This window comes from Phaethon aethereus, assembly GCF_964289735.1.
Source record: "Phaethon aethereus genome assembly, chromosome: Z".
Taxonomy (NCBI): Eukaryota; Metazoa; Chordata; class Aves; order Phaethontiformes; family Phaethontidae; genus Phaethon; species Phaethon aethereus.
In genome coordinates, this window is record NC_138577.1 from 37,587,736 (window position 1) to 37,614,623 (window position 26,888).

The following is a 26,888-nucleotide window of genomic DNA, read 5'->3' on the forward strand; positions in this document are numbered from 1 at the left end:
CAGGACAGAGAGAAGGTGGTACATTTCCCAGAAGCCTGAACAGTAAACTGGTACCAGAAGTCAGCCATTGAATCAGAAGTGTTTCATTTCAGTTTTCGGTGCTCTCTTCTTTGATCATCCTCTTTTCAGTAACTTAAATTTATATCCTTACAAAACAAAGTTTGAACTATATTTCAGAATATTCACAGGGTTTATACTGCAAGTGTTCCTGTGTATAGAGTGTTGAGAAAGAACAGCAAATTGAAAAAGAATCAAGAGAACCTTTACAACAACATCAATGTGCTGAAGTGACTAGTTAGAATACCCTAAATCTCATGATATTTTGCTGGTATTTAAGTATATAAGAATTCTGGTGAACTCTATTTACCTGATATCTGTGCCCTCAACTCATTTTCATTTTGAGAATTAGGAAAAGCCATGCTGAGAATATTATGGCCACAGTCAGTTTGGTGACTCTTTCATAACTTACACCTATTTTAAGTAATTTTCACAGAACCTCAGGGTCTAACTGCTTGTGAATTAATTGGAATTCCATAGCTCATGAGATTAAGAGTCTCCTAAGAACCTTTGGTTCAAAAAATAAGTAACTTAAACTTTGGCATGAAATTTCTGGAACTATTGAAGTGATAGGTGTCTGAAGGAATGTATTTGAAAGAAAGCTTGCATACTTAGGAAATTATTTTATGTTCTCTAAGTGATATCTCAAATAGGTTTTAAACCTTCACACTAGCTGCACTAGCAGCCCAGGTGGCCAGCTGTACCCTGAGCTCTATCACAAGAAGTGTTGCCAAGCAGGAAGAGGGAGGTGATGTTGCCCCTCTGCTCTGCTCTGGTGAGACCCCACCTGGAGACCTGCATCAGCTCCGGGGCCCCCAAACATGGACCTATTGGAGCAAGTCCAGAGGAGGTCCATGAAGATGATCAGAGGAATGGAACACCTCTTCTGTGAAGAAAGGCTGAGAGAGTTGGAGTTGTTCAACCTAGAGAAGAGAAGGCTCTGGGGAGACCTTATTGCAGCCTTCCACGACTTAAAGCTTCTAAGAAAGATGGGGATAGACTTTTTTAGCAGGGCCTGTTGCAATAGGACAAAGGGTAATGGTTTTAAACTAAAAGAAGATAGATTTAGACCTGATATAAAGAACAAATTTTTCACAGTGAGGGTGGTGAAACACTGGCACAGGTTGCCCGGAGAGGTGGCAGATGCCCCATCCCTGAAAACATTCCAGGTCAGGTTAGACGGGACTCTGAGCAACCTGATCTAGTTGAAGATGTCCCTGCTCATTGCAGGGGGGTTGGGCTAGATGACCTTAAAAGGTCCCTTCCAACCCAAAGATTCTATGATTCTATGATTAAACGATTTTGAATTTTTTTTTTAAATGTAAATATGCAATCTGAGAGGTATCTACTCTCTTCTGATCTTGAAATAATGGCTGTTCCAGATTAGACTGCACACCACAGGAGAGAGTAGGCACAAGAACGTGCTGTCTGGATCTACAATATGGAATGGTTCAGTGTCTTAAAAATTACTTGTAAATATGGCTAGGTTATGGGGAAGTTTGTAAGGGAGTTGAAAGAAAATCCAGATCACTCGGATAACACTGGAACTTCTGGGCTTGTGCACTCTGATGATTGGAGGCATGTTTCTTGAGCTTTTAACTTTTAAAAAGGTGGTTTTGGTTTGACTTTCATAACCGTGTCCCTTCACACTGTTCATTAGTTTGGTTCTCATTCCAGCATGTGTTGGAATGATGTCTTAGCTTCAATTTCAGTACATTTCATTAAAGTTTTGGGTGGTGTTTTGGTTTGTTTTGGTTTGGTTTTTTGTAAGGTTAGTTTTGCAGATTGGTTTGAACAGAATCTGTACTGAGTTAAACCAGAGAAAGTAAAGGTCAAACTTTTTGAATACAAATACCATGAGCTGTTACATACACAAAGCTTTTGAAGCTTAGCCTGAAAATTTTAGTCTTGTATAGCACTACCGAGTTCATCCTGCTAACTGTTGTATTTCAACAAAACAGAGTAAACAAGAGCTACTTCTGCATCTGCCAGCACAGTAAGATTTAGAACTTCTCATTGTCTTTTTCTTCATTTGTTTAAGTTTAATTGCCCTTTGTGATATAGCTGTATTTGTGTTAATAATTCCTTATACATATCACAATGTTCGTAATTTTATGCGTTTATTGGAATTCCTTGATCTTTTGTGGGCAGGTACTTAAAAAGTGTATACTTAAACCATATATTCTCTTCCAATGATTATAGGTACAGTTCCTAGTGGAATTGCATTATATCTTCATTTTGTCTTTCAAAGCAGTCAGTAACTTGCATCAATGTATTTCTGTGTATTTACTCCAAACTGCTCTTCATAAAAATAAACAAACATCATGATTTGCTTTTCTATTCCCTGTCCTAAGAAAGTGCCTTAAGTTGTGGATGCTGAAGTGTACTGAATAACAGGAATCCTGGTTATGAAGTGGAATGATCATTTCAAAATGCTACAACACAATTGCCTGAACTATTATTATTAATATATTTTTCCTATAGTTTAAACTGGAGGTTCTAGACATAGGGAAAGGGGCTGCCATCCTAGATACTGCACATCTGGAGAAATATTGTGTTTTCTGGCAGGCAAACAGCCTTGTGTAAAATGAGATACCAGGTGGAAATACTAAGAAAAATGAAGGAACAGTAGCTCATTGACAGTATCCTTGTTTTGATATTCACCAAAATTCAGGGCAAAGGAGAGGTTTTTTTAGGACGTTTTGGTGTCACCTTACATGAAAGGCAGTACAAATGTTCTAGTTTTAATTTTAGGTTAATTTAACTAAATGTTTAAGCTAGTGAATGCATCATGACTGGAGAAAAGAGAGAGTCTTTGAAACAGAAAGACAGGTAGGATTGGATAATCTGTGATAAGAGTTAAAATGATCAAGGTAACTTATCTTTCATGTGATCAGTAATAGAGAACCAACAGAAGGAACAGAGAGGAGCCTTGGCCAAAGTAGACAGAGCATTACAATAGCAGTTTGTCCTGGGTGTGAGAGGAATAATGTGGTTTTTTTTATTTCAAATGATGTTTTGTTAGTTGAAGTGCAAGATAAAAATGCTGGATAAGATTTTTAGCTTTAAAGAAATAGAAAGAGTGTTATCTTAGAAATGAAGAAAAGATTTACTACTAGCTGGGGTTATGGAGAGCACGTACTCAAAAGTGGTACTCCAGTTAAGCACTGGGATCATTGGAATGGTGGTATTTTGAAACCAAGCAGGAGAATGGCTCTGAAAAAATAATATTTTACTTTATCATGTATTGGTTTTTTGGTATGGTTTTTTTTTACTTACAGATAAATTTCATCTGGAATGTGTAAATGATAAATTCGTTATGATGAGATTCATAATCTAAAAATACCAACAATTGTGTTTTGTTTGTTTTGAACCTTTGGCTTTATCCTCACAAAGTGTAAAAAGAAATTTTTCAACTTAAAAAAGCTATGGTTATTTTTTTCTGATTATATTCTTAAGTAAATATTTTAATTTGCTGCAGCAACAGGAGATCTGCTGTACTACTGAATGTAAATAAGGTCTTCCATGCTTGTCGTCTTACACTGATAGTATCATAAGACAAGTAATGACAGATTAAGACCTGCCTAGCAGAGGGAAAACTAAATTACAAGACTTTTATTAAGGCATAAATAAACCTATTAACTGTTATCTGGAATACCAATTAGTGGAAGGAGCACTGACAATTTTATTTATCAACATTAAACACAATTATTAATTACAGAACTGACGAATCTAGCAGTAAGCAGGACATGTTGAGTGTGCTGGGGCCTTAAGTCCATTATATGAGAAGGATGATTACCAAAATCCTGTGGGGAAATAAGTAATTGTAGCTGTAAAATTTTAATTGCCTTGGAATAAGGTAAATTATATTCTCTTGTCTCAGAATATAAATAGTATGGCATTAAGGTACCAAGCCTCACTAATTTTGTACAGCAAATGATTTAGACATCTATAGAAGGGAAGGAGGAGGAGTCAGGAAATCCTCAGAAATTTGCATTGCAAATATTGCAATAAAGTTATTTACCATGTGCTGTCACGTCTGACATACTTGACCTGGCTTGCATTTGCTTGCATTGGTCTTACACGTTTTCTGAATTACAAAATTAGGATACCCAAGAAAGACTTAAGAAAGTATAGTACTGGACGAGAACATAAAAACTTCTGGAAAATTATTCTTTGACAAACAAATCCTATTCTTTAGAATCCTATCCTATCCTTCCATCCAACGACTGATAGAAGTAGAGTGTTCATTGCTAAACAGAGAATTTGTCTCGAAGTCTGAGATGTTCCTGTGAGCTCAGTGTTCCACTCTTTAATGGAAATTTCCTACCGAGTATTTTAAAGATGTTATTTGTTGGTTTTGTTTTTTTCCACTGAAAAAAACCTTGAAACTAATAACCTACTTGATCTTTCTTTTTTGTTGTGTCTTAAAGATCCAAAGCCCTGGCTTTCTGGACATTTACTTGTAAGCGCAGCCAGGAATTCCTTTTCAAAACTTATGGACAAGCTGAATGTAATAATGGAGGCTGTTCCACTAGACAGCAGCAGGAGCATTACTTATCTGGAGAAAGGCTCCTTGGTAGAGATGCTGGCTCATGGACTTAATAAAATAAATACCAAGGCCCTCGAAGCTGGATTGTCTGACAGACTACCCATAATGGTATGGATATTTATAGTGCTGTTTCATGTAAGCAGTAGGTTCACAGCGTGTTACGGTGAAGCTCTCTTCATGGTACCATTAATTTTGTTTCAAATTGTTTGAGTCCGTTACATTGAAGTCTGCTATACTGAGAATAAGAAGTTGACTTGCAACACCCAAAAGCCTTAGAGCGTGAGTAGATGTTTTTTTATTGTCAAAGAATTTTAAGAAGAGATTTGATGTATACTAGAAAAAGATCTTTTAAGGTTCTGTCAATGTTGTGTTTGCTTTATAAGAACAAACTTGCTTTTGGCTTTAACTAAATGTTAAGGTTCTTCCTTTTTTTCTTTCTTTTTTCTCCTGCTAACTGTTCTGTCTTTCAATAAAGATAACCTTCCCTTTAACCAAAATGAAAGCATAAGCTCTTTTTCACATAAACTGTCTTTTATTGTGGGCCTGTTCTGAAAATGGGTACTGCCTTATAAACTGAATTTTCAGTAACCCCCAACAGCAGGTGAAACAGGTTCACATTTTTGCACTCATGTATGTCTTTTAGAGATGGAGGACAAGATGACAGCTTTATCTAATTTGCTTGGGTATTAAATGTGATTGATTTTGTTGCTAAAACAGCACTTCATAATGGGACATGAATTTGTTTCTGTTTACTAACAGAAAAGCATAGCATCCTTGCAGAAGCAAATATTTGAATTTACACAAAGACTTCATACAGCAGAGGTGGAACGCCGCTCACTGCGCCTAAAACTTGCAGAATTGAAATGGAATTTCAGTGAGGTGAAAAAAGAAGCTGACAAAGCCCAGAGCCTACAACAACAATTAAATATCTTTAAGGAATCTGTAAGTATCTTTGGTTTAGGGGAGAGAGCTTACAAGAGATCCTCCTTTTTACATATTTTTTGATGTCTGTTCTTTTGAAAAACAAGTGTAAAGTCCATCTACTATTAACAGAATTTTCAAGAAAACTTGCCTTGTAAATGTCACTAAACTGTAAGTCAGATGTATTTAGAAGTATCTCCACAGGAGTTGCTCTTTGATTTGTAGAGTGAGGTATTCTGTATAAATTATATGTTTGGTCTTCAGCAACTCAGGTTTTCTTCCATATCTGGAAAATGTTGGTATGATTTATATACCCTAAGAGGATTCATAGGTTTCACTTCATCAGAGTGAAGTCAGCTGGAATGAGGGTGTCCAGTAAGTCTGTTCATGAGAAGTTCATAAGGCATAAATGTAGTATATTAAATTCTGCATGGATATTGATTAATATTATGATAGACATTTTATTGTATCTTTGAGTATGGATTACATTCTGAGCTAGTAAGTGCAAATTTTAGTGTGGCTGTTTACTTGAAGGAGTACGTTTATGGCAAGGAAAAAAAAAGCCATCTTCTACATTCTCAGGAGCACATATGCAACCAAATTCCTCTGACCCTTTGCTGTGGCTGATTGATTTACTTAAACAGTATGGGTTCACTAACCTGTAAATAGCACTGTCTGGCAGGAACGAGAAGAGACAACAGAAAGGTTCCTTAACCACTTGAAGCCACAGTATAGCGAGTCATGGACACAGCGTTTGAGGGATTGATGCCATTTTGTGGATTGTCGGTTTGTTCCCTGTCATACTTGTGGAACTGTGCCTTCAGTCCTTATTGGAGGGAAGAAACTTGCCTTGCTTTAGCATGCTGGAGTTCACTGGGCATCTTTCCTGCTCTGCTTATTTTCTATAGGTTGCATTCAGAACTGAGCTCACATTTGAGCTATGTGAGAAGGTGAATGGATAAGGATTCTTATACATGCTTTACAGGTGCACAGTATTACTGAAAAAGCTGTGTCCCAGAAATGAGCAGCAACTTCTGTAGCTGTACCCAGTGTTGACCCTGAGGCCTAATTGGTAGACCTGTCAGCATGTCCCAGTCAAAACACTTCCAAGCAGAGAATATTTAATAGATGATTTCACATCCATTCTCCTTCCTGATCCTAGCTGGTAAAATGCATGTTTTAATTCAAATGGTAACAAGGTTATATCTAATAATCCTTAGATTATTAGATATATCTTTCTAGATATAATCTTTTTGTTCTTAATGGGCTTTATTCCCTGGCAGTTCTGGGACACTTAGATGAAATTGTCACATTTCGGACTGTCATTCAATGTAGATGATGATTTTCCTTGAAGAATTATTTCTTCTTTCTGGAACATTATGGGGAGGGGAGAAGGAGTTCAGGAAGACATTTACAAGGGTTAATAAGATATGCACTGAAATGTTGGACATTGATCTGCATATTTCTTTCTAAATATTGATTCTCTACAACCTGTGGTGCTAATTTCAATAGAGTAGTGAATGCATACTGTTTACAGGATGCATAAAATATAGGATGGAGTTTTAAACCCTGAATGCCTATTTGAAAAAAAGCAGTGAATAAATTTGTCTGCCATTTTATTGTTCGGTGATCTGTCTTCATGTTAAAAAACCTACATATTTATCTTTAACATGCTTTTGTTTTAGAATTTGGTTTGTTTGCAAGTGGAATGCTGAAAGACAAGCCTGTAAACAAGTGAATACAGTTATGCTATCAAACACAATTTATTTCTCTTATCAGAAATTGATCACACATGAGAGGTTTGAAAGTGCATGTGAAGAATTAAATAATGCATTACATCGGGAGCATCAGGCACAAGTGCTTTTGAATGAACAGGCGCAACAGCTACAGGAGTTAAATAATAAACTAGAATTACACTCCAGTGAAGAAGCAGATAAAAACCAAGTCTTAAGTGAAACTGTAAAGGTAAGATGATTATCCTTCTGAAATAAGAACCAGAAATTTACCTTTTGGTGAAAAAGCCAAATCTTGGAGTTCTTGTGCAAATAAAATTATAAGAGTAGATGCACACACACTACTCAGTCCATTGGAATTTTAGGGTATTTTGAAAACACTTTCAAACTGAAACTTCAAGGTGTAACTCCCCTTTTTTGCTTTTGGGACTGGGTGGTATATACCAATATCTGTAATCTGTGAAGTTTCTGGATTTTACATGACACATAAGAGACAGCAGCTCTAGCTATCATGAGCTGTTTGCAGACTAGGAAAAGTAAAGGAAGAAATACAGGAATACTTTGACTTTTGATAGAGATCATACAAATATTTTAAAACCTGTATTAGCTGTTTCATGAATATAATCTTAGGATAGAGAATGCATTTGGCAGTTTGGAGTATGCTAGGTGAGAGTGGAGAAAGATCCTTTTTCATCAGGGTTTAGAATTCTCCCCAGACATAATAAGTAATGAGGGAAAAGTTCTTATCAGAATCTCTGATAGCAAATGAAGGAAGGGAAGAAATCTTGTGATGGCAGGGCAGTAATGTGTGGTGACCTGAGCTCTGCAGCTTTTATTTATTTTTTTATTTAAAGCGAGCTTTGCTGCTTTTGTCTGCTCTTCAGCCCTACTACTGTCTTACCACCTCCCAGTATTCCCCTGTGAATTGACAGTTAAGCGAAAGAGACTGCTTCACTGGTACTTTGAGAAACAGAAGCACTTGTGATTCAAAGGAGGATTTAGGGACAAAGTGATAAGAAATGTCAAGAGGAGAACCAAAAAGGTGCAAGCTACAAAACTAGTAGAAGTATCAGAAACCATTGCTGAAAATATAACAGTGAAAATGGATGTCAAGGAGGATGACTTGCAGCAGAGTTGAAGTTTGAAGTGATGTATAGTGGAGGATGCTGAAGAATGTTGTTAAATTTATTAAGAAGGATTTTCAATTAGCAGCATTATTTACTAAAAACGCCTTATCTCACTAAGGGTGAAGGACAATGACTTTTCTAATTTATATGTTAGGTTTTACATTTTTTCTTCCTCCTAGCCCCCTAACCTTGGGTGTTTCATTTCAATGTAAAAATAAACTTGTCTAATTTTTAAGTCAGGTTGCTTGTTAATACTACTGCTTTTTTATTTCAGCTATAACTGCAGTATATATAAGTCATTAGACTTGTATTTGATTTCTTTGGGAAATACTTGATTCAAGATTTTTAAATGGATATTAAGATCATAAAGAAGGGAAGGAATTAAAAGGCAGATGTTATTTGAAATCTTCTTTAGGATCTACTCTTCATACATAAATGCATGGTATTTTACCATGTTTTACTTTATACGTTAAAACATCTTTACATTTGTTCAGAGGAAATGAAACAAAAAATCAATTGCAGGCATTTAAAATATAGGATGGAGTTTTAAACAGATCTTATTACATGGATTATTGGATACTGAATTAGATTTCACAGCTTCTGTTTTTATTAAGTAAAGTCTAGATACAAATTTTTTGAGACAGCAGTGATTCTAAAATGCATCCTAATTCTGCAACCTCCTAGCAGTTGTTTGGTACTGGAACAACTTGATTTAGCGTAAAAATGCTTGATTGTTGCTGAAAGCTGTAAAGATACAATACAATGTAATACTATAGCTGTTGTGAGAGGATGGAGGCAAAAAAGTTGACAAAATAAACTTAGAGCTGAAATTTACCACTTAAGTTACACTGATTTGGTTTTCTAAATGTATTACTCCATAATTCTCAATCCTCTCCATGGAAGAGTTTTGAACCCAATTTAAGTTGTAGACTTGTTGCTGTGTACTGTCCCTAAACTTCTATTTCAATATCAGAAGGTTGATTGATGTCTTTTAATTCCTTGTTGATTGATGTCTCTTAATTCCTTCATGATGTTTATTACAATAGTTAGTACAAAATTGCATTGTGTTGTAATGGCCTGTGTCTGTGACTGTATCAAGGAAGGAAACAAAATCAGTTGTGGTAACATCGCAACACATGTTCATGGTCTAGTGCTTCTTGTTTTTGTTTTTTTTAATTGTGCATATATGACTTTATAATGTATCATTGTCTTGCCTGCAATTTTTATCATTGTTTTTCTACAGTTCCAAATCTGTGCTGAATAAGTACTTCCTAAATTCAAGTAGCAGTCTAACACAAACTACTTTGATACCAAGGGGTAAAAGGATTTTTTTTTTTAATTTATTTTGAGCTGTACATGTTTGGGTTTTTAAAATTTTAAAAAAAGTCTTTCATAAGCTTTTTTTCTCCCACAGTTTACCACAATCATAGAATCATAGAATAGTTTGGGTTGGAAGGGACCTTTTAAGGTCATCTAGCCCAACCCCCCTGCAATGAGCAGGGACATCTTCAACTAGATCAGGTTGCTCAGAGTCCTGTCTAACCTGACCTGGAATGTTTTCAGGGATGGGGCATCTGCCACCTCTCCGGGCAACCTGTGCCAGTGTTTCACCACCCTCACTGTGAAAAATTTGTTCCTTATATCAGGTCTAAACCTATCCTTTTTTAGTTTAAAACCATTACCCCTTGTCCTATTGCAACAGGCCCTGCTAAACAGTCTGTCCTCATCTTTCTTATAAGGCCCCCTTATTCATTCCCACTTTATTCATGGCTTTATTCATGATGGGCAGAAATGATCTCTGCCTTTGCCCTGGTGTTTTAACTGACAGACCTTCTTCTCTTGACTAATCAGTTTTTTTAACTTAAAATGGGGGTGTTTTTTGTAGCTCTTGTTTGCAGTACAGTGGATCAGTCTCATCTCTGTAATAATCAACCCTGACCTTTTAAAACAGTTCTCTTAGAATTGTATAAGCTTTTAAACTCTTAAAAAATAGTACGGAAGTATGGAAAAAAAGAACTGTTGCACTGAAAAAATATAATAGAGAAATATACCTCTGTCTTCATCTTAAGATACAAAATAATCTGTCGATCTAGACTAAGTATATATAAAAAGTTGGAGAATGTGGTGGTGTACAAGAGATTTCAGATGGAGTAGAGTGTCATGGAGTAAAAAGACTTGCTTTGAATTCTTTGTTCATAATTTTTAAACAGGTAAGAAGGGGAAGAATAAAATATTAGATACTTTTACTTTTGATACTGTTTTTAAACTTATTCACACTTCAACAGCAATCAGGAGATATTTTGGTATTCATGTACTTTCGTAAGGTAGGCTTATTAAAGGAGTAATACTTAATTTCTTAGCTTTATCGGTTCAGATTTTAATCCTGTATATTTTTATCTTCTTAATGGCATATACCATAGAGACATCCAAGGTAGCCAATTACATTCAAGGTCAGCTGGAACTAAGCAACTCATTTTATACCACTTTTTTTTTATTAGATGAGGTAAAACAGTAGCTCTGATTCCCCTGTCTTTGAAGAGAAACTTTTACACAAATGCAACACAGACATAGCATCTATAGCAGATATATTTTTTATTACTTATACAAGCACATCTTAATTCCAGTAAAATACTAATTCTTCCTATTGACAGGCCCTGAATGTATATTTACTTTCTTTTAGGTATGTTAGTTTGGAGTGTTTATTTTTGCTGGCTATTTCATTTAAATCATTATATGCACATTCTGTATTCAGAAAGTGTAGTATCCTTTGCTAAACAGACACATCCAAATTAATTAGATTCTGATGGAGATTGGGATTTCTAGGTTTGCTGGAAGTGGATGTTTTCCCGGAGCAGGCTCCCTGTTCTTCATGTGGATTTCAGATGAAGGTGGTATGCAATTTGCTGCTTTTTGTTGCTTTGCCTCTTCATACATTTATAGCCACATATTTTCCCTGAAAAATCATTTTAATTATTTATACAATTTCTTCTATTAATACCATTGCACACGCTTTGCAAGTCAGTTTTATATTTGGCTATTTCTGCACGTGATGCAGTATTCTAACTTACATAAACATTAAAAGGCCTCACTTATATGAGGAAGACCAAGTGATTTTCATGCTTCTCAATTAGAACAGCAAAGATTACAGTCACTATAATTTGGATTTTTTTTTTCCCCCCTCTAAACTCTGACATCTTAAGTTGGAAAGACTGTTAGGGTATAGGTCCTCTGAAGGGTGCTGTTGATTCCCAAAAACTTGTTTGTCACTTTGCCAAGAAGCAGCATTTCTGTGCATTGGCCAGTTAAATTAAAAGCTGTTCTTTAAAGAAAGCAGCATAGCTGATTGCCATTAGCATATAACTTACTAGAGAATTTGTATTAATCAAGTTTAGCATGTTAAAGAGAAGCAAGCTCCCCTCTGAATATGTTAGAAACTAAAATTCATAATTCATTAATTGTGTTTTTTTAGTTTCCATACTATGTTCTGAACACCTAAATAATTTATAAAGTAGGTAAGAGTGGATTGGCATTGACATCTGCCCTATTCTTAGTCAAAAGAGGTCATATGTTTTCTTATTACAATAAATTACAGGTTAAACAATTTTGTCATGTATTTCAGTCTGCATTAAAGTTATTTGTAAAATAAGTAAGCCTGTTGGTTCTCCTGCTCTGTTGCATAAATTCCACCACTGATAACTTCTTAGATAGATAGTCTTCAAAGAATTAGGTCAGCTAAAGACTTGCCCTGGACCTGGTCCTTTGTGCTTTCTTGTTTAAAGATTGCAATGCATTGTACATGGAATTTAGGTATGTGGGAACAGATAGTCTTCTCAGGCTTCCTTTGAACTGCTGATATGTTTACAGAGTGGTAGAAACACATAGAGGGCATCCTGTTGTGGACTGGTCATGAGAGCTTCTCTTCACAGAAGTAAAGAGAAGACGAGTGTGACAAAGTCTGCATTCTATTACTCAATCTGCACTTCAGAAAACTAAGCTTAATCTTCACCTTAAATTTCTCTCTTTTGGGGTTTGTCCATGAAGTTTGTTTGTTTTATTGTCTCACTGTCTACTTTATTATTTTTTTAAAATCACCAACTTGTGCATTAAATGTTCTCTTGGAGATAAATAATGGTACTCTATTCTGTTTAGCAATTTGAAAGCAGCTCTTCATGTTGTGCTGCCCAGCTCTCCTTGCTTTGCTTCTCTGTTTAGCCTCTTAAGATTCAGGATCCAAGGGTTGCCCTGTTCGTTTTCCACTTTAGAGATCACCTCATCAGGAATATTGATCCCTGTGTTTCCTTGCTGAACTAACTTATTTCCAGCCAGGTTGTTAGGTCTGTGTATTTCCTTTGTTCTGTGCCTAGAACATTCATCAGTATCAGCATGAGTAGTCTGGAGGGATTGAGGTCAGTATGTGGCCTTTAGTAAAGTATTGTATTTGCTCCATACTCATGAGTGAAACAACTAGCAACCAAGCTGTTGAAGGTCTGCCTTAACTTTTCTGAGTCAGGCTTTCTGGAAAATATGAGAGTAATGAGCAGACTAGGAGAAAGAATAAAGTCAAAATTTGTGGTTGTGAACTAGTTAGGTGTTTGCATTAACATGAAGTTCAATATAACAATTCAAAATTTTGCAGTGTGAGTCACGCAAACGTAATTTAGAACTTCTTATTTTGAAAGGATATTGGCATATAGGATGTGGATCTATTACCACTCTGTTACTGTTTCATTCCTCTGCAGTTCCTCTGTTGTCCAGTCTTGCAAGTTGAATGTCAGTAATAGTTCATTATAATAAGATCAATGTTAAGGTTTTACAGTGCAATTTGAACAGGTATTCATATAAGGTGAAATTTTTTTTTGTTATTTTTTAAATTATGCTGCTACAAAATATTTTATTGGTTAGTTGTAAGAATATTATTCAGGCTGTTTTTGTTAGGCAAATTCTTTACTACGTTTGTATAGTAAGAAAATAATAAAATAGTCTGCAGAATTGCTTCTATTTTACATTGAGAGAAGAGTGAAAGGCATTGTCAGTTTATTACATTTATATTCAACCTAGTCAGGTGTAAACATTACTTATCTAATAAGAAATGACATCCCTATGTTAGAATAATTAATATTTATTTTTAACATGTCAAATAGTTCAAGATAGCTGTGGAAGATGCTCTCACCATTATAATGGTTTAGGTGTAATTTAGACACTGAGAGAGAACAACAGATTAAGTCATGGTTACGTAACATCACTTTAGTTAATCTTTGAAACCTAATTATGACCAGAAGTTAACTTCCAAGTAATAACAGGTTTTCCCTTCTATAGAAAATTACAGAATATGTTTGATCATACTAGTCTGATGCAGTGGTCTGATTTCAGCAGCCATTTTACTAATCACACACTTAAGTGCCCTTCTGATAGTTTGCAGAGGAAGGCAAGTAACCAAGACAGGTAGAACTGTGCCCAGGAATAATGAAACTAATGGGAAAACAAGAGTCAATAATTGGGACTGCAAGTTACTTCTCAACAGATGGCTAAGACTTTGGGGGTTTTTGTCTAATATATTGACTGGCACACAGTGCAATCTAGAATGCTTTAGTTATATCTTTACAGTGTAGTCACATTGCCTATTTCAGAGAATACTTTTTATCTTGAGTCTGTTTGTAGCACTGTGCTATTAAAAAAAGAAGAAATTCTGACATTCTCTCAAAGATTAAATAAACAAAAAGGAAAGTAATTGCATGAACCAGAGCATTTTTATAGTCTTTTAAAAGTAACTTCCAATACTTTCTGGGTATTCCATTTGTAGGAACTGTTTGCCTCCCTTGGGGGGAGGGGAGAATAAATGGAACTATATTGGGATCTAAAAGCTTAATGGTTTTATTGCTGCATTGTAATTATACTAATAAACACCTCTGCCCATGACCTTGGAATTTATAGTGCAGTGAGAAAGACTTACTGACATGTAATTTGGAAGAAAAATGGGATTATTGTGTAATTACAGTGTGTGGTTGCTAAGCATATGTACATACATACTGTTTATCCCTGTTATTTCAAGACCTTCAACTATGTTTCAGTTTTCACTCAAAAAATACAGGAAGGCTTCTTGGTAAATCCAGTGCCTGAGAGATCTTTGTTATATTACTGGGTCAACTACAAAGTTACTTTGTTACCTTGAGATGTGCAGAGGGGATCAATAGATCTTTGAAACAGCATGTGATGTTTTAAAGAAATGTTCTAAACCCTATTTTTCGTAGTAGTTTAGGTATCAATATGCAGGACTTTCTGCTATACAGGTTCTTGATACACAAGTCCTTTATACATAGATTTACTTCTTGCTGCTGTTTATCTAGGATATCTCTAGGGCCCCATCATTTTTTCACCTTGGTCAGGTTTTCCCATGATCTCCCTTTCTGTTTGTCTGAAACTAACTTTGTAAAGATCTTTATACCTTCTTGTGAAACCATAAGTAACTGACTCTCAAATACCTATTGGAATATAATTAAGCTATTGAGTTAGGTGATAACATACATTGAGTATGTATCTAACTAGCATAAGGCTAAAGCAAGACATGCATTCCTTTGCACTCAAGTTCCCTTTCTTGGCTACATACAATGACAGCAGCCATGCCCATCTTTCATGTTAATTTGGTTTTTGAATTTCATTAGGCACTCTATTTTCATTAGGTATTCAGTGATTTTTCGAGGGCAAGTTTTTTTCCAAAATTTATACCACTTTCAGCTTCCAAAATCTATACCTATGCTATCTTCTTTTAATCATGAAAAGCATGGACACTCTTTTGAGATTGTAGCAGGGTAACAAACTCAAAACAGAATTTTTTTTTTTATGTTGCCTAAACTTTTGTGTTACCTTTTACAGCATATATTTATGAAAAACCCACTGAAGTTCTTGATGCTATATGAATCTTTTTACTGTCTTAGTTAAAAGGACTTTTAAAAGTTCTCAATTCTAAGTAGCAGTCCCAAGATTTTATTTATAAATAGTACTTCGCTGTTGTACAAGAAAATTTCTCAGGTATGAGAATGAAGAAATAGATGTTCTTAAAAAAAAAAAAGTTAATGATAATTTACTGAAGTAATTGGTTGTGTGGTATTATCACCAAATGTGTTTGATAAGGCATATTTATTACTGTTGCTTCTTTAAGTGAGTGAAGCAGGTAACTGTCCAGGTTTTTTACCGTCTTGGGGCCGTTTTATCTTATACTTAGGAAACATACTAAAAGTAAAAAATATGAATAATAATTCAGTTCAACAGTTGCAGTGATTTATCCCTGTCAGTGTTTACCATGTCTACTTCAGGACATGTGTGTGCCATGCTCAGAAAAACGTATTCCTTGTTTAAGGTTTGTGCTCTCAATTGGCACTTGGTATGACACAAAGCACATCCAGAAGGGAGACACCCAGCAATATGCTCTTGTAGCACTTTGATCTCCTTGCTGAATATTGGGTTATAATATATCTTTGATGCTTTTTCAACAGAATGGACTACTCTCCATTTTTTAATGAAGGGGATAATTTAATAAATTTAATAAATTTATTTTTATTTATTTTTATTTATTATATTTAAAGGGATATTTAATAAATAGGGGTGACCTGCATAAAGGAATAAACCTTTTAGTATGAAATCACATATTTATCGATTCAGTCTTATTTTATTGAGGTTGAAAGAGTAAAAAGGATAAAGAGAATCATGTACGCATGGTTTCCCCCTGCATATATTTCATGCAGCATGATGTGGCTGTCATAATATTAGAACAAAATATGCATACTCTAAACAGCATTTGGGGCTGTCTGTGGAAACACATATACCTGAAAACAAATCTACGGTTCAGTCAGAACTCTTCTGAAGGAGGACACAGTGTTTGAATGTAAACTGTATAAAGTGATAAATCTGCTGAAGGCCACGTTAATGTTAGTGCCTCACACTAATGTGCTGGTGTCTGGTGGAATTGTGCAGCAGCCTCTTCCAAGAAACTGCTGCAGAATGACCTGCAACACTAAAACAACTTAACTGGCACAACCAGTATATTGAGGTCATGGACAGTACTTTTTCTTACTCAGAACTGAACCTTAAGTTCTATTTAGAAAATTTCTTGGAACTACTCTAAAGACTCTTAGGATTCCCACTTTTTTGAACGAGTGTATGAAGTGAAGATACACAGCCAGTGTACCATAATACTTGTTTCTTAAATTTAGTTCTGGAGCAGAACAGAATGCTGTGTGATTTAACCTGTCCCTGATGACTTTTTAGTCTGTCCAAATTACCCCTGAGTTCAGATTGCATGCCTTTTTAAATAAACAATGGGAATGAATTTGTGGTTATTAAATTTGTAGGTAACAGTTCATTGTCATTGTTAATAATTTTATTGCTGTTGTTTCTCCTTCTTCCTGAGTTATCTTAACTATTATGATTTAGAAATACTCTAAATAGATGAGTGATGCAGATCCAATGGAAGAATATTTTTTGAGAACTTCAAATAGTCTGTTCCTGGGCTTGGAAATGTCACTGTTAATGCAAGATCATTAAGACCAGTAGGATATGATCAGAGACAGATGTAATGAAATGCAAGAAACTGGTGCAATATATCATCATAGATACCCAGCTAAATATTTCTGTGTATGTACATTTGATGTAGTAGCACTTGTAAACCATAGTAAAGGTAAAGTCTAAGTGCTGTTTGTATCTTTGTCTTGTACAGTGTGTGCTAATGTGCACAATTAGATAATGTATAGTCAAATTAAGCAACAATATTGCAGATGCTTGTGTATAGTAGAGAGCAGTGTTACAGAGCAGCATCAGAGTTTCCCTGTAAAGTTAGGTGCCTGACTTACATACAGGTACATGAGAGTTATGAGAAGTCCTCTTTTGCAGTACAAGGTATAAACCATCTTTTTTGAAATCTTGGAACTGTTAACAACTGTAAGACTGGGGGTCTATCAGGGTAAAAAATGTAACAAAGAAAAAAAAAGGATTATTTCTTTTCTGTGGCACTTAAGCAACTGATTTAAAGGCATGATGCTGCCAAAGTACAGGAAGGCTGCTGCTCCTGCAGGGCTGGATCTTGTCTAGTCTGCAGTTGCATAGGGTTAGGTACAGTGGTGGGAGAAGAATTTACTTTTCTAGGGAGAGAAAAAAGAAACATCAGTCCTGAGGTAGCATGTCAGAAATGAATGAGGAATGAATGATCATGTACTCATGCCACCATGCATGTGATTCCAAAAATTTAGTTATACTTAACATCAAGGGCTTTTCTAATACACTTAAAACCCACATTGATAAAGCCCGAGTTTTTCTAAAATTGTCTTTGTTCCACTAAGGTGGTATAATCCTTTTCTGCAGCTTTCCAGTAATACTAACGTAATTCACTTAGCTCAGAAGGTGATAAAAATTTCTAGATTATCATGTGCCTAGATTTTATTATCTACTTCAACATTTTCCAAAGCAGTGTTTAAAAGTAAGGCTTAATTATTATCTCTGACTGGATTAGTGAATGTCTGGAAGGCCCAGTGCATCTTGGTATTCAGAAGTGTGTCCCTCAACTTTTCCAACTTCTGTTTCTCTTCAAATGCAGCAGTGTACCTAGCTAACACATTTTAACACTGACTGATGCTTTTGTTTGCTAATGCTAACAGCCCATGAGGATCTAGCCTATGCGTGGGCACTTTATATTTTGTGATTACTTCATCTAAAAACTTTCAAAGTTTTGGTTACTTTTATTTACGTTGAAGCTGAGTGACATTTGAACATAGGACGTCTGTTTTGGAAGAAGTGTTATTATGTGGATTTATTCAGGAATAGCTACTGTGTTTAATAAGCTCTTTTAATTCACAGTAAACTTTAAGGATACACAGCTCAGTGACTTCATAAAGCATTTTCAGTCATCCTTTGCTAAACATTTTGAGCTAATGCAATTAGCATTCCTTTCTTTTTTTCTCTTGAGAAATAATTCTGCATTGTAGCACAGAGATATTAAACCTAGCTTTAAGTCGTTGAGGCACTGTAATCTATCCTGAACCACTGCAGGTAAAGTGCTTGTGGTATCTAAACTTTCTTGGATGTCTGAGGGCTATGCTTCCGTCAATAAATGGACTGCTGTCTAGACGTACATAGGTAATGCCATTTGCTTTCACAGTGGTAGTGCCTACAATTTCAAATGACTGTAGTTAAAAAAAAAAAAAAAACCTCTTGCAAGATGAAAATGTCTGCATCTTCCCCATCCAGTCATTGAGTGACTCTTGAATACCTTTTTGTTGAAATGTTTCTTAATACTTAGGTTCTAAATCTTGTGGAGTAACTGTATATCACAGCTGCTTTTTAAACTACCTTAAAAAGCTTACCTGCTTTTTAAGCTACCATCATTTAAATTACAGATGTTTTTAGATGATTGCTTGACTTTATGGTACTGATTTGGCTAAAGGTTTCTGCTATTAGCATAGTTTGTACTCCAGTGTTATGAGGGTTTCTTATATAAAATGATCACAAACAACTATATTTGACATTGTCTCAGAAATGTGAAAATATGTCTGCAAGTATCCCTTCATTCACGAGTATTTGGCTGGTTATTTATTAAAATCATTGTGCTTTCTGGCATTACTGTTTTGCTTCATAGACCCACTGGTGCTCTGCGACCTCATTATACAGGGCCCTTTCAAAGACATTAAAGACATTTTGCACCTTGTGAGATACGCTGTCGTCTGTAAGCCTTGTTTAACTGCTTATATGCTACATCACATACTTCAGAGAAGAGTCATCAGGTATGTCCTTTCTCAGAATGCACGCATATGAGAAGGCTGCTGCTGTCAGGATGAGGGTCCAGTAGTAAAGAGGTTAAAAAAATCACTGCTTTTTCTACAAAGCAGATACAGCTCATTCAGATCTCCTTTTCAGTACTCATATTTCTTTTGCTAGAGAAGTTTAAAGGGCATGTGAAAGCATTTGTTATTGAAGGGATGTCATGGGTGGTCAGCCTCAAGTTAACTCTGCTTTGCAAGAGCAGAACAGCCACATGGAGTTCATTTCAGACTGTTTTAAGACACTGCTGCAGCCACGAGGAAACACACAGTGAATCCAGATATAGTATGTTGATATTGCAATTTGTTGACATAGGTCTAAACGTATGTATGCTCTTTTTTTTTTAATGTATCGATGAGAAGTCTGAGTTATGAAATTTTTTTTTGCCATAGAACTTGTTTCCCTGGGATTTTTTAATCTCCTGTTTTGATAGAAGTTTCATTCTGAGTTACTCATGATCAGTAAGCATTCTTTTCAGAAAACATCCTGTGGAAATTCAGCTGTATAATTTGAGCCAATGTAATTTGGTTTGCATTGCAGTCATGCACACTAAAAATACAGTTGACATTTAATATTGATATAACTTCTTGTACCTTTTGGATTTGGACATTCTGACCACTCTTAAGTTACCTGTAGACTGTCTTTTGAGGGGCACTCAGAGATCATCCTGAAGATTATATTTGCCAACAGGGATAATGGGAAGTGTGTTTCAGCTGGTGGAGGAACAGATACTAACTAAACTTTGTATTCTTTTTTCATTGTGGAATGTTATTAGTTACGTGTGTAGGACAGTTTTCAGGATGTATTCAGTGTACAGATCTTTTAAAAAGTGATATTTTGCATCTAAATGGAAAATATACATATAAAACTTCATACTGAAGACAAAATCTTAAATTTCAAAAATCAGTTCGTAATACACATGCTACAGTATATTTGCATATCTTGTAGTGCTGTGTTGTGTCTGCGTAATTTAAATGTAATTTAGTAAGCAGTTTGGTTTTGAAAACTACGTTCTCAGTATAAATCTGTCACACATGCTTTGCATGAATTTAAATTGGATGACTGTCATCATTCGTCTAGAATGATGTCCATCTGTCATCTTTTGAATGGAGTCCTTTTTTGTATGTAAAGAATGACAATGTTAAACTTTGATTTATTTTTGTTACTGTAACTGGTTTTGATGAAAGAGATTCCTCACTGCATAAGCCTAAGCTTGTTAAAATTATCTGTGGAAGGACCCAGCCAACAGACATCCAAGGAGATTTTTCTTCAGTGCTATCAGTTACTTGTTCTCTGCAGCAAATGCTTTTTCATGCTCAGCTTATGGGGAAAAAGAGCCTAATCTCATATATCTCTAAAGAGAACTCCTCCTAAGGATTCTGATGAAAACTGAACTGATCTATGAGATTTTTGTGGACTTTTGAGGAAGGAGTGCAGCAATGTCTGAATTAGCACCTGAATACCTAAATATCTTAACTAAACAGATAACTGGCATTTTATGGAATGTCAATAAATTGGAGTTTGGCTTCTAAGTTGGTTCAGAATTGCTTGTGCTTGAAAGTGAAAGCTCAGCAACTATGTGCAGACATAGTAGGTTTTTAAAGCCTTCATTCTTCTTATCATGTTTAGCCTCAACTTTCTAACAATTGTAATTGTCCACAGAAAACATTTCAAGATAAATGCATTATCAGTTTTTGAAATTTTCTTATTTTTGTAAATACTAAGACCTGGGAAGCAAAATAAGGGCTATATTGTGGATTAAGTGAAATATCTCAAGGCTGTGCTTTTCTGATAACTGAACCTGAAGTGACCTTTCTCAGACACAATTACAGAGCTGTATGTTTTTCCTTTAATTTCATCAGGGGTTTAATTAGTATACAAATAAAACTTCCCTTATCTTCCTTTCTACCTAATTGGCTTGTCTTCGCTTATATATGAAGAATGCGAAAATGGGCTGTAATTAGGGTGACCGTGTTAACCTTTTTTTCTCAAATGTACTGTTGCCTAAAGGCCTCAAGGCCTAAAAACAGTGCTTTGGATTATTGCTTTGCAATCACTATGGCTCTCCCATAGGTTTTCTCATGAGCAGAAGGGCTTTGGGTGCTGCAGGTTCCCACTGCTTAACGGGATCTTCATTCTTCTCCCCACTAAATGTTTATTGATTATCTCACTGCTCCACACTCAGCCTCCAACAACTTAATATCAGGTGACAGTCAGGAGAGTTCTCCAAGTAATTAGAGTGGAGCATTGAGGGAACAATTAGGAGCAGAGTTATTAAACTTGATTTATCCTATTCTCTCCTGAACACTTTCTTGGATATCAGAACATCACAGTTTCACAATCTACCCTGGCTGAGAAATTAGTGGCTAACCTGCTGCTTATCATTGTTGCCTTGCTGCCTTGAGGCACACCCTCTTGGTTTCAGTCACTCAGCTGGAAATATTAGAGTCCATAAAGTTTATCAAGGGTTTTAATTAGATCAATCTGAAGAAGGAAAAAAAGAGAGGCTTAGCAGCCATTACTTTAGAATACTCCACACTGTATTTGAGCAATTTCCAAGGCTTGACTTTAACTCACAGTAGCAAGGAGCTTCAAGAGAATACTGCAACTGCTTTGAGAGCACTAAAATCAGTTTATATTTTGCTTAGATACTGCAATATTATTGATAGGTAAAGTCTCATTCCTCTGGAGATTTCTGTATATAATGGTGGAAGTTTTGAATACAATAAAGCAGCTGTTCAGTGACATATCTGATTTAATAGTTTCTGTATTGTTTTGTCACCAGCAATGTGGATTGCTGGTCATGCCTCTCGGAGTTAGGCTTCACGCTTTTATCCCTGTTAGTGCCTCATTAATAGGCCTGCACTTCCAGTTGGTAAGCAAGTTTAGTTAGCAGCTCCTAGAAGGTTTTGATACGTAGTAGGTATCTTCACCATTTGTGGTCTGTGATGAAAACTTTATGCAGGAGCAGACAACTTTTCAACCCCTTTAGAAGGACAGCTATCTAATAAAAATGAAATAAATATGCAAAATGTTCCTATTATCTTGTCTTTCTCCATTCATTTAGACCACTAGAGTCTTGGAGTCAGACTCTGTTCCAGCAGCTTCTACATCAAAAGTTGCTTGCATCAAAATATAAGCAGAATTACCTAGTATACATCAGACATAGATCAGTCCTGTGACTGCATCTTAAAAACAGGTTTTTCAGTCAGATTGGAAAGAGGGATTGACAAAGCACTGGCACCAAAGGCATTCTTCTCTGTTCAATAAATTTTGTTTGTCAAAGATGGGAATATGGGCACGGGTCAGCTCTCATTTCATAGTTATTCCCTCAGTGCTGACTTAGCCTAAAACAAAGATACAGTAAACACAATAAATGGAAGAAGATGATGGTCTTTGTTTTTAAATTAAAGACAGCTCCTTTCATACTTGCTAATCCACATCTGGTTTCTTGGAAATAACTTTTCTGAAAATCTGACAATTCACAAATTCAGCTGTTCAGACAAGGATTTGATAGTTGCTGGTGGCATTAGGGTAGAATTTCTGAAAGCAGCACTTCTGGTTTTTGATATCTTTATGCTAATAATGCAGTGGACAAATGAGATCTGTGTGTTTTTTCTTAGGTGAAAAATAGTATTCTTCATCGAAATAATGACATAAGAGGCAGAATACTCAGCCTGCAGTAATTTAAGCAAGACTAATATTAACATTTCTGGGGTTTAGAGTATCTTAAATAAACTCCTGATTCTTTTTTTTTTTTTTCTTTTCTGACAGCGGTGATTAATATTAGCCTGGATTTTGTAAATTGCTGAACAGAGAGTTCAGGTAGTGGTGCTGTACCTTCCAAATACACTGTTGGAATAACTGATTGCTTTTTTGTCTTGAGAAATGTTTGAAGAAAAATTATGCCAATCTACAGATTTCAGTTTATTTTGCAGGATTATGCAGTTTTATGCTGTATTGTGTTATTTTATAGAGATTTCTCTAGCATATTGTTTTTTTAAGTGCCTTTGACTCTTGCGTAGGTCTGAAGCTTTTTCAGATTGGTTGAGTTTTCAGTGCCCTCCAAATTTTTATCAGCTTTTTGTATGTACTATTCTTAATGCATATCCACAGCATAATACATATTCTCTGTGTTCCACAGTCCCGGTCAAGTACTTCTGACTACAAATGGTGCAGAGCATTCTTAGGACTTAAGCAGAAAACACATCCATAGATTTTGAAAACAATGGTGCAAGAGCTCAGTCTTTCAGCTGTGCAGCCTTCTGTATTCTTCTATATTGGTTTAGAATCTGTCAGGAAATTTGCATTTTGTAAAAGAATGTTTATTATCACTTATTATAATTTCTTTCTAAAAAAGCAATTAACAGCTGTAAGTAAAATTTAACTTTAGCAAACAATGAAATCACATTATTAATACTCCAGTCTATAAAAGTATTGATTTATCCCAGCAGAAAGGAGTAGCAACTAGCCAGGTTCTGTATTAATTAGTTCTGTGTGCTATTTGTCATCAATTGGATTAATCTGAATTGATTTAAAGCATGTTGTGTTAATTCTAAGACAGAGAGAAACATTAAAAAAGTATGCATACTATTTTGCATATTGGAAAACCAATGTTAAAATAGTGAAAGCAAGCACCATAAAATAGTGATTTATTCTTAGCAAGAATTGCAGCAAAACTGTACTTAAGGCACTAGCAGAGAATATTACGTTCTTTATTTTTTTATCCTGAAATTTCTGAATAGTGCAGAATGTTTAAATAAATGCTACTTTTGTTTAATCCCTTTCTTTGTGAATTCTTTTCTTTAATGCTCATTTTAAATTAAGTTTTGAGAATACTTTGTTCTCTTTAATGCTGTACTCTTGATTGTTTCCACTGTGTTTAGATCTAGTATTTGTAAATACAGTATTCAGCATAGTATACGTACCTGTTTGATCAACAAATCACTTTGTTTATATAAAACATATTTGTACATAGGCAATATACTAAAACCTGGGAGGTTCTGAGTTAGTAATGTTTTTGCTAGAGAATTCATAAAACCTTAGTACATAATGGTCCAAATCTACTACTTCACAGTCAGTCTGTTTTCCACTTTGTTTAATAGCCTATGGCATAAATTGAAGTTAATTATTTGGGCTGACAAGTAACTCTGCTTTCTGTCTGCTTGCAGAGTCTCTCTGAGGCAAAGATGGAGCTGAGAAGAAAAGATCAATCTCTGCGTCAGCTCAATAGACTTCTTACCCAGCTGGAGCAGGACAAGCGTCGACTGAAAGAGAGCATCCATGATGCAGAGAGTGCCCTCTGCATGGCAGCAAAGTGAGCACTGGGACCTTGGGGAGATCACTTAAAACGGACAAAAGATCAATTCTTACTTTCATGCACAGGGTTTTAGCCCTGGCTAATGTAATGCTAGAAAACAAAAGTATATCTGTCTCTCTTTGAAATTCAGTGATAGTCTTCTAAAAAGAAAACTGTTAGTTCAAGACACTAGATGGTATATTTTCTGTAGTTATCTCATAACAGTGCTCCAAGTTCTGGGTTCCAAAATGGCCTGGGCATTTTTGTTTGCCAGTTACCTTACTGATTTGACAACATCTTGTTGTCAGATCCCTAATACTTTGTTTATTTAAGAAAAGATTGCTTGTTTTCTCTATTTCCACATCATCATTTTATAGAGATAGAATTTATTTATAATAAATACAGAAATGTCAGCTATGTGACAGGTCTTAGCTGCCAAAGGGACTGAAGCCCATTTTGGACCTAATCTTGTCTGTGGAACAGGATAGATCTTTCAGCTGATTTCAGAAAGTTTTGAATTTAGACCTAAAACCCACGCCTTTTTATACTATGACCTGGAGAGTGGAAGGAAATGTTCAGGGACCAATCTTGGAAAGATTGGTAGTCAAAAGGTGTTCCATTGACTTGAATGAGATTGTTACTAACTTCTTACAGTCATATAGTCAGATAAAAAGATAAACCTTTGCAGACTCTCTTAGCTGTTACTCTTATTGTAGTATGTACTTTGAATATTGTTGGTCCATGGCTAAGATTTTTTAAAAGTTTAATTTAAAACCAAAATTTCTTATTATACCTGGAGTACATCTGACCTCTGAAGATGAATAGCGCAAGTGAAATAATGCAATTAATGTAGTTATCAGTGAAATGTTTAACAAGCTAATTAAAATGACAATTATTTAGTATAAGTGTATTAAAGCAGATGTGACCTAAAGGATTTGCTCTGGAAAGCTTGTCCCTTTTTACCCTGTGCCAAACTATTTTACACACCTAGTAGAGATCATTCCCTGTGGTCCTTCTTACATTCAGGAAAGATATTTTAAAATGTGGTTTTAAAATTGGTTTTATTTCTGTATATAGTTGTTGAATATTGCCAAAGAAAAAGCCCATACCATTTACTGTTCTACCAACTCTTCATACCAAATGTCTTTTTTCCCCTTTGGAACATATAAGCAAAGTAGGTGAAATAGACTTTACTTTTGTCCAGAAAATCTTATTTTAATAACTCTTCCATAACCTGAGTGATTGTAAGCAATACAGGGGTGTCTTCCATGTTCTTTCCTAATCTTTTGTACAGCTTTAAAGCATAGGAAGATGGCTGACTCATTATGAGAGAATGGCTGTCTTGATTTTCTTGCAGTGGTGGCCAGCAGTTCTGTTCCACTTTCCTCCAGAGTAGGAAGGAGTATTAATAAAAGTGTTTGATAGCAGTGAACTTGACGGATATTTAGTAGCCTTTTGCTCATTTCTCTGCCAGATAGAAACTCTCTATCAAACCTTCACCCCAGCTATTGTGTAAAAGATGATATAAGGCATGTTCCTCATGCCTGAGCTACATTTCTGGATAATAATCCTACAGAATAGTTCTATGATCCAATTCCAGTTTCCCTCACATCTGTAGGAGTTGATGAATATATGAACTGAAGATTTCAATGAAGATTGAAAGAATGTGGATCCTGGCATGTAGGGGTGCAATAGATGCATTTTTTAAACTATTTTCCTAGGTGCTATAAACAAATATTACCAGACTTTTATTTTAAGGTGTTTTTTTAAGGTAATAAAAATATAGTTAGAGGGCTTTCTGTTCACAAAATTAAGGACCTGAGGACTGCCTATTAACCTGGGTCCAAAATTCCATCTGAAGATACTTTCCTTTTTACAATGAACATCTGAGAACTTCTATGTCAGTAACTAACTTAAAAATTAATGTTGTTGAACTGGCTCTCTAGAACTGACTTCACCCAGACAAATAACAGTCACTACATAAATGAGGCGAGCAGAGAAGGTGAACAGCATGTACCTGCCAGTCTGGTCCAAAGAAAAGCAGGCTCCTGAAAAGAGAAAAATCTGTGTGACAGCTTTACTAGGAATGTAAAAGCCAATCCTACTTCTCTGGCCACCTTCCTTTATTTGTTGTTAGGATAGTATGAATCAAGAAATGAGGAAGCAGTGGTCGTTCCAGGCAGATTTACACCATGGCTTTGACTTCTGTTGTAGGAACTGTAGGAGCTCAAACAAAATATTCACATAGCTGGCAAGGTAAAAGACAATCCTGCAATATTAAGGTGTATCAGCCTTTCTGGCATAGATTTCATTTGATTTCCTATGGTGTTTTGTTGGTCATGCTGTCCTGTTCTCCTTAGTCCTATGGTACCATGCAACTTTAATTACATTTCTCT

At 35.5% G+C, this 26,888-nt stretch overlaps 1 protein-coding gene across 1 annotated transcript in view; it reads left to right on the forward strand.

The window, feature by feature from the left end:
* CCDC171 (coiled-coil domain containing 171) overlaps positions 1 to 26,888 on the forward strand; it is a gene marked incomplete at both ends in the record, with an annotated part of 130,157 nt that overhangs the window by 65,347 nt on the left and 37,922 nt on the right. The window contains 4 exon segments of the mRNA XM_082013296.1: positions 4,491 to 4,717; positions 5,369 to 5,551; positions 7,310 to 7,495; positions 24,365 to 24,510. Coding sequence (XP_081869422.1) covers positions 4,491 to 4,717; positions 5,369 to 5,551; positions 7,310 to 7,495; positions 24,365 to 24,510 — 742 coding nt within the window.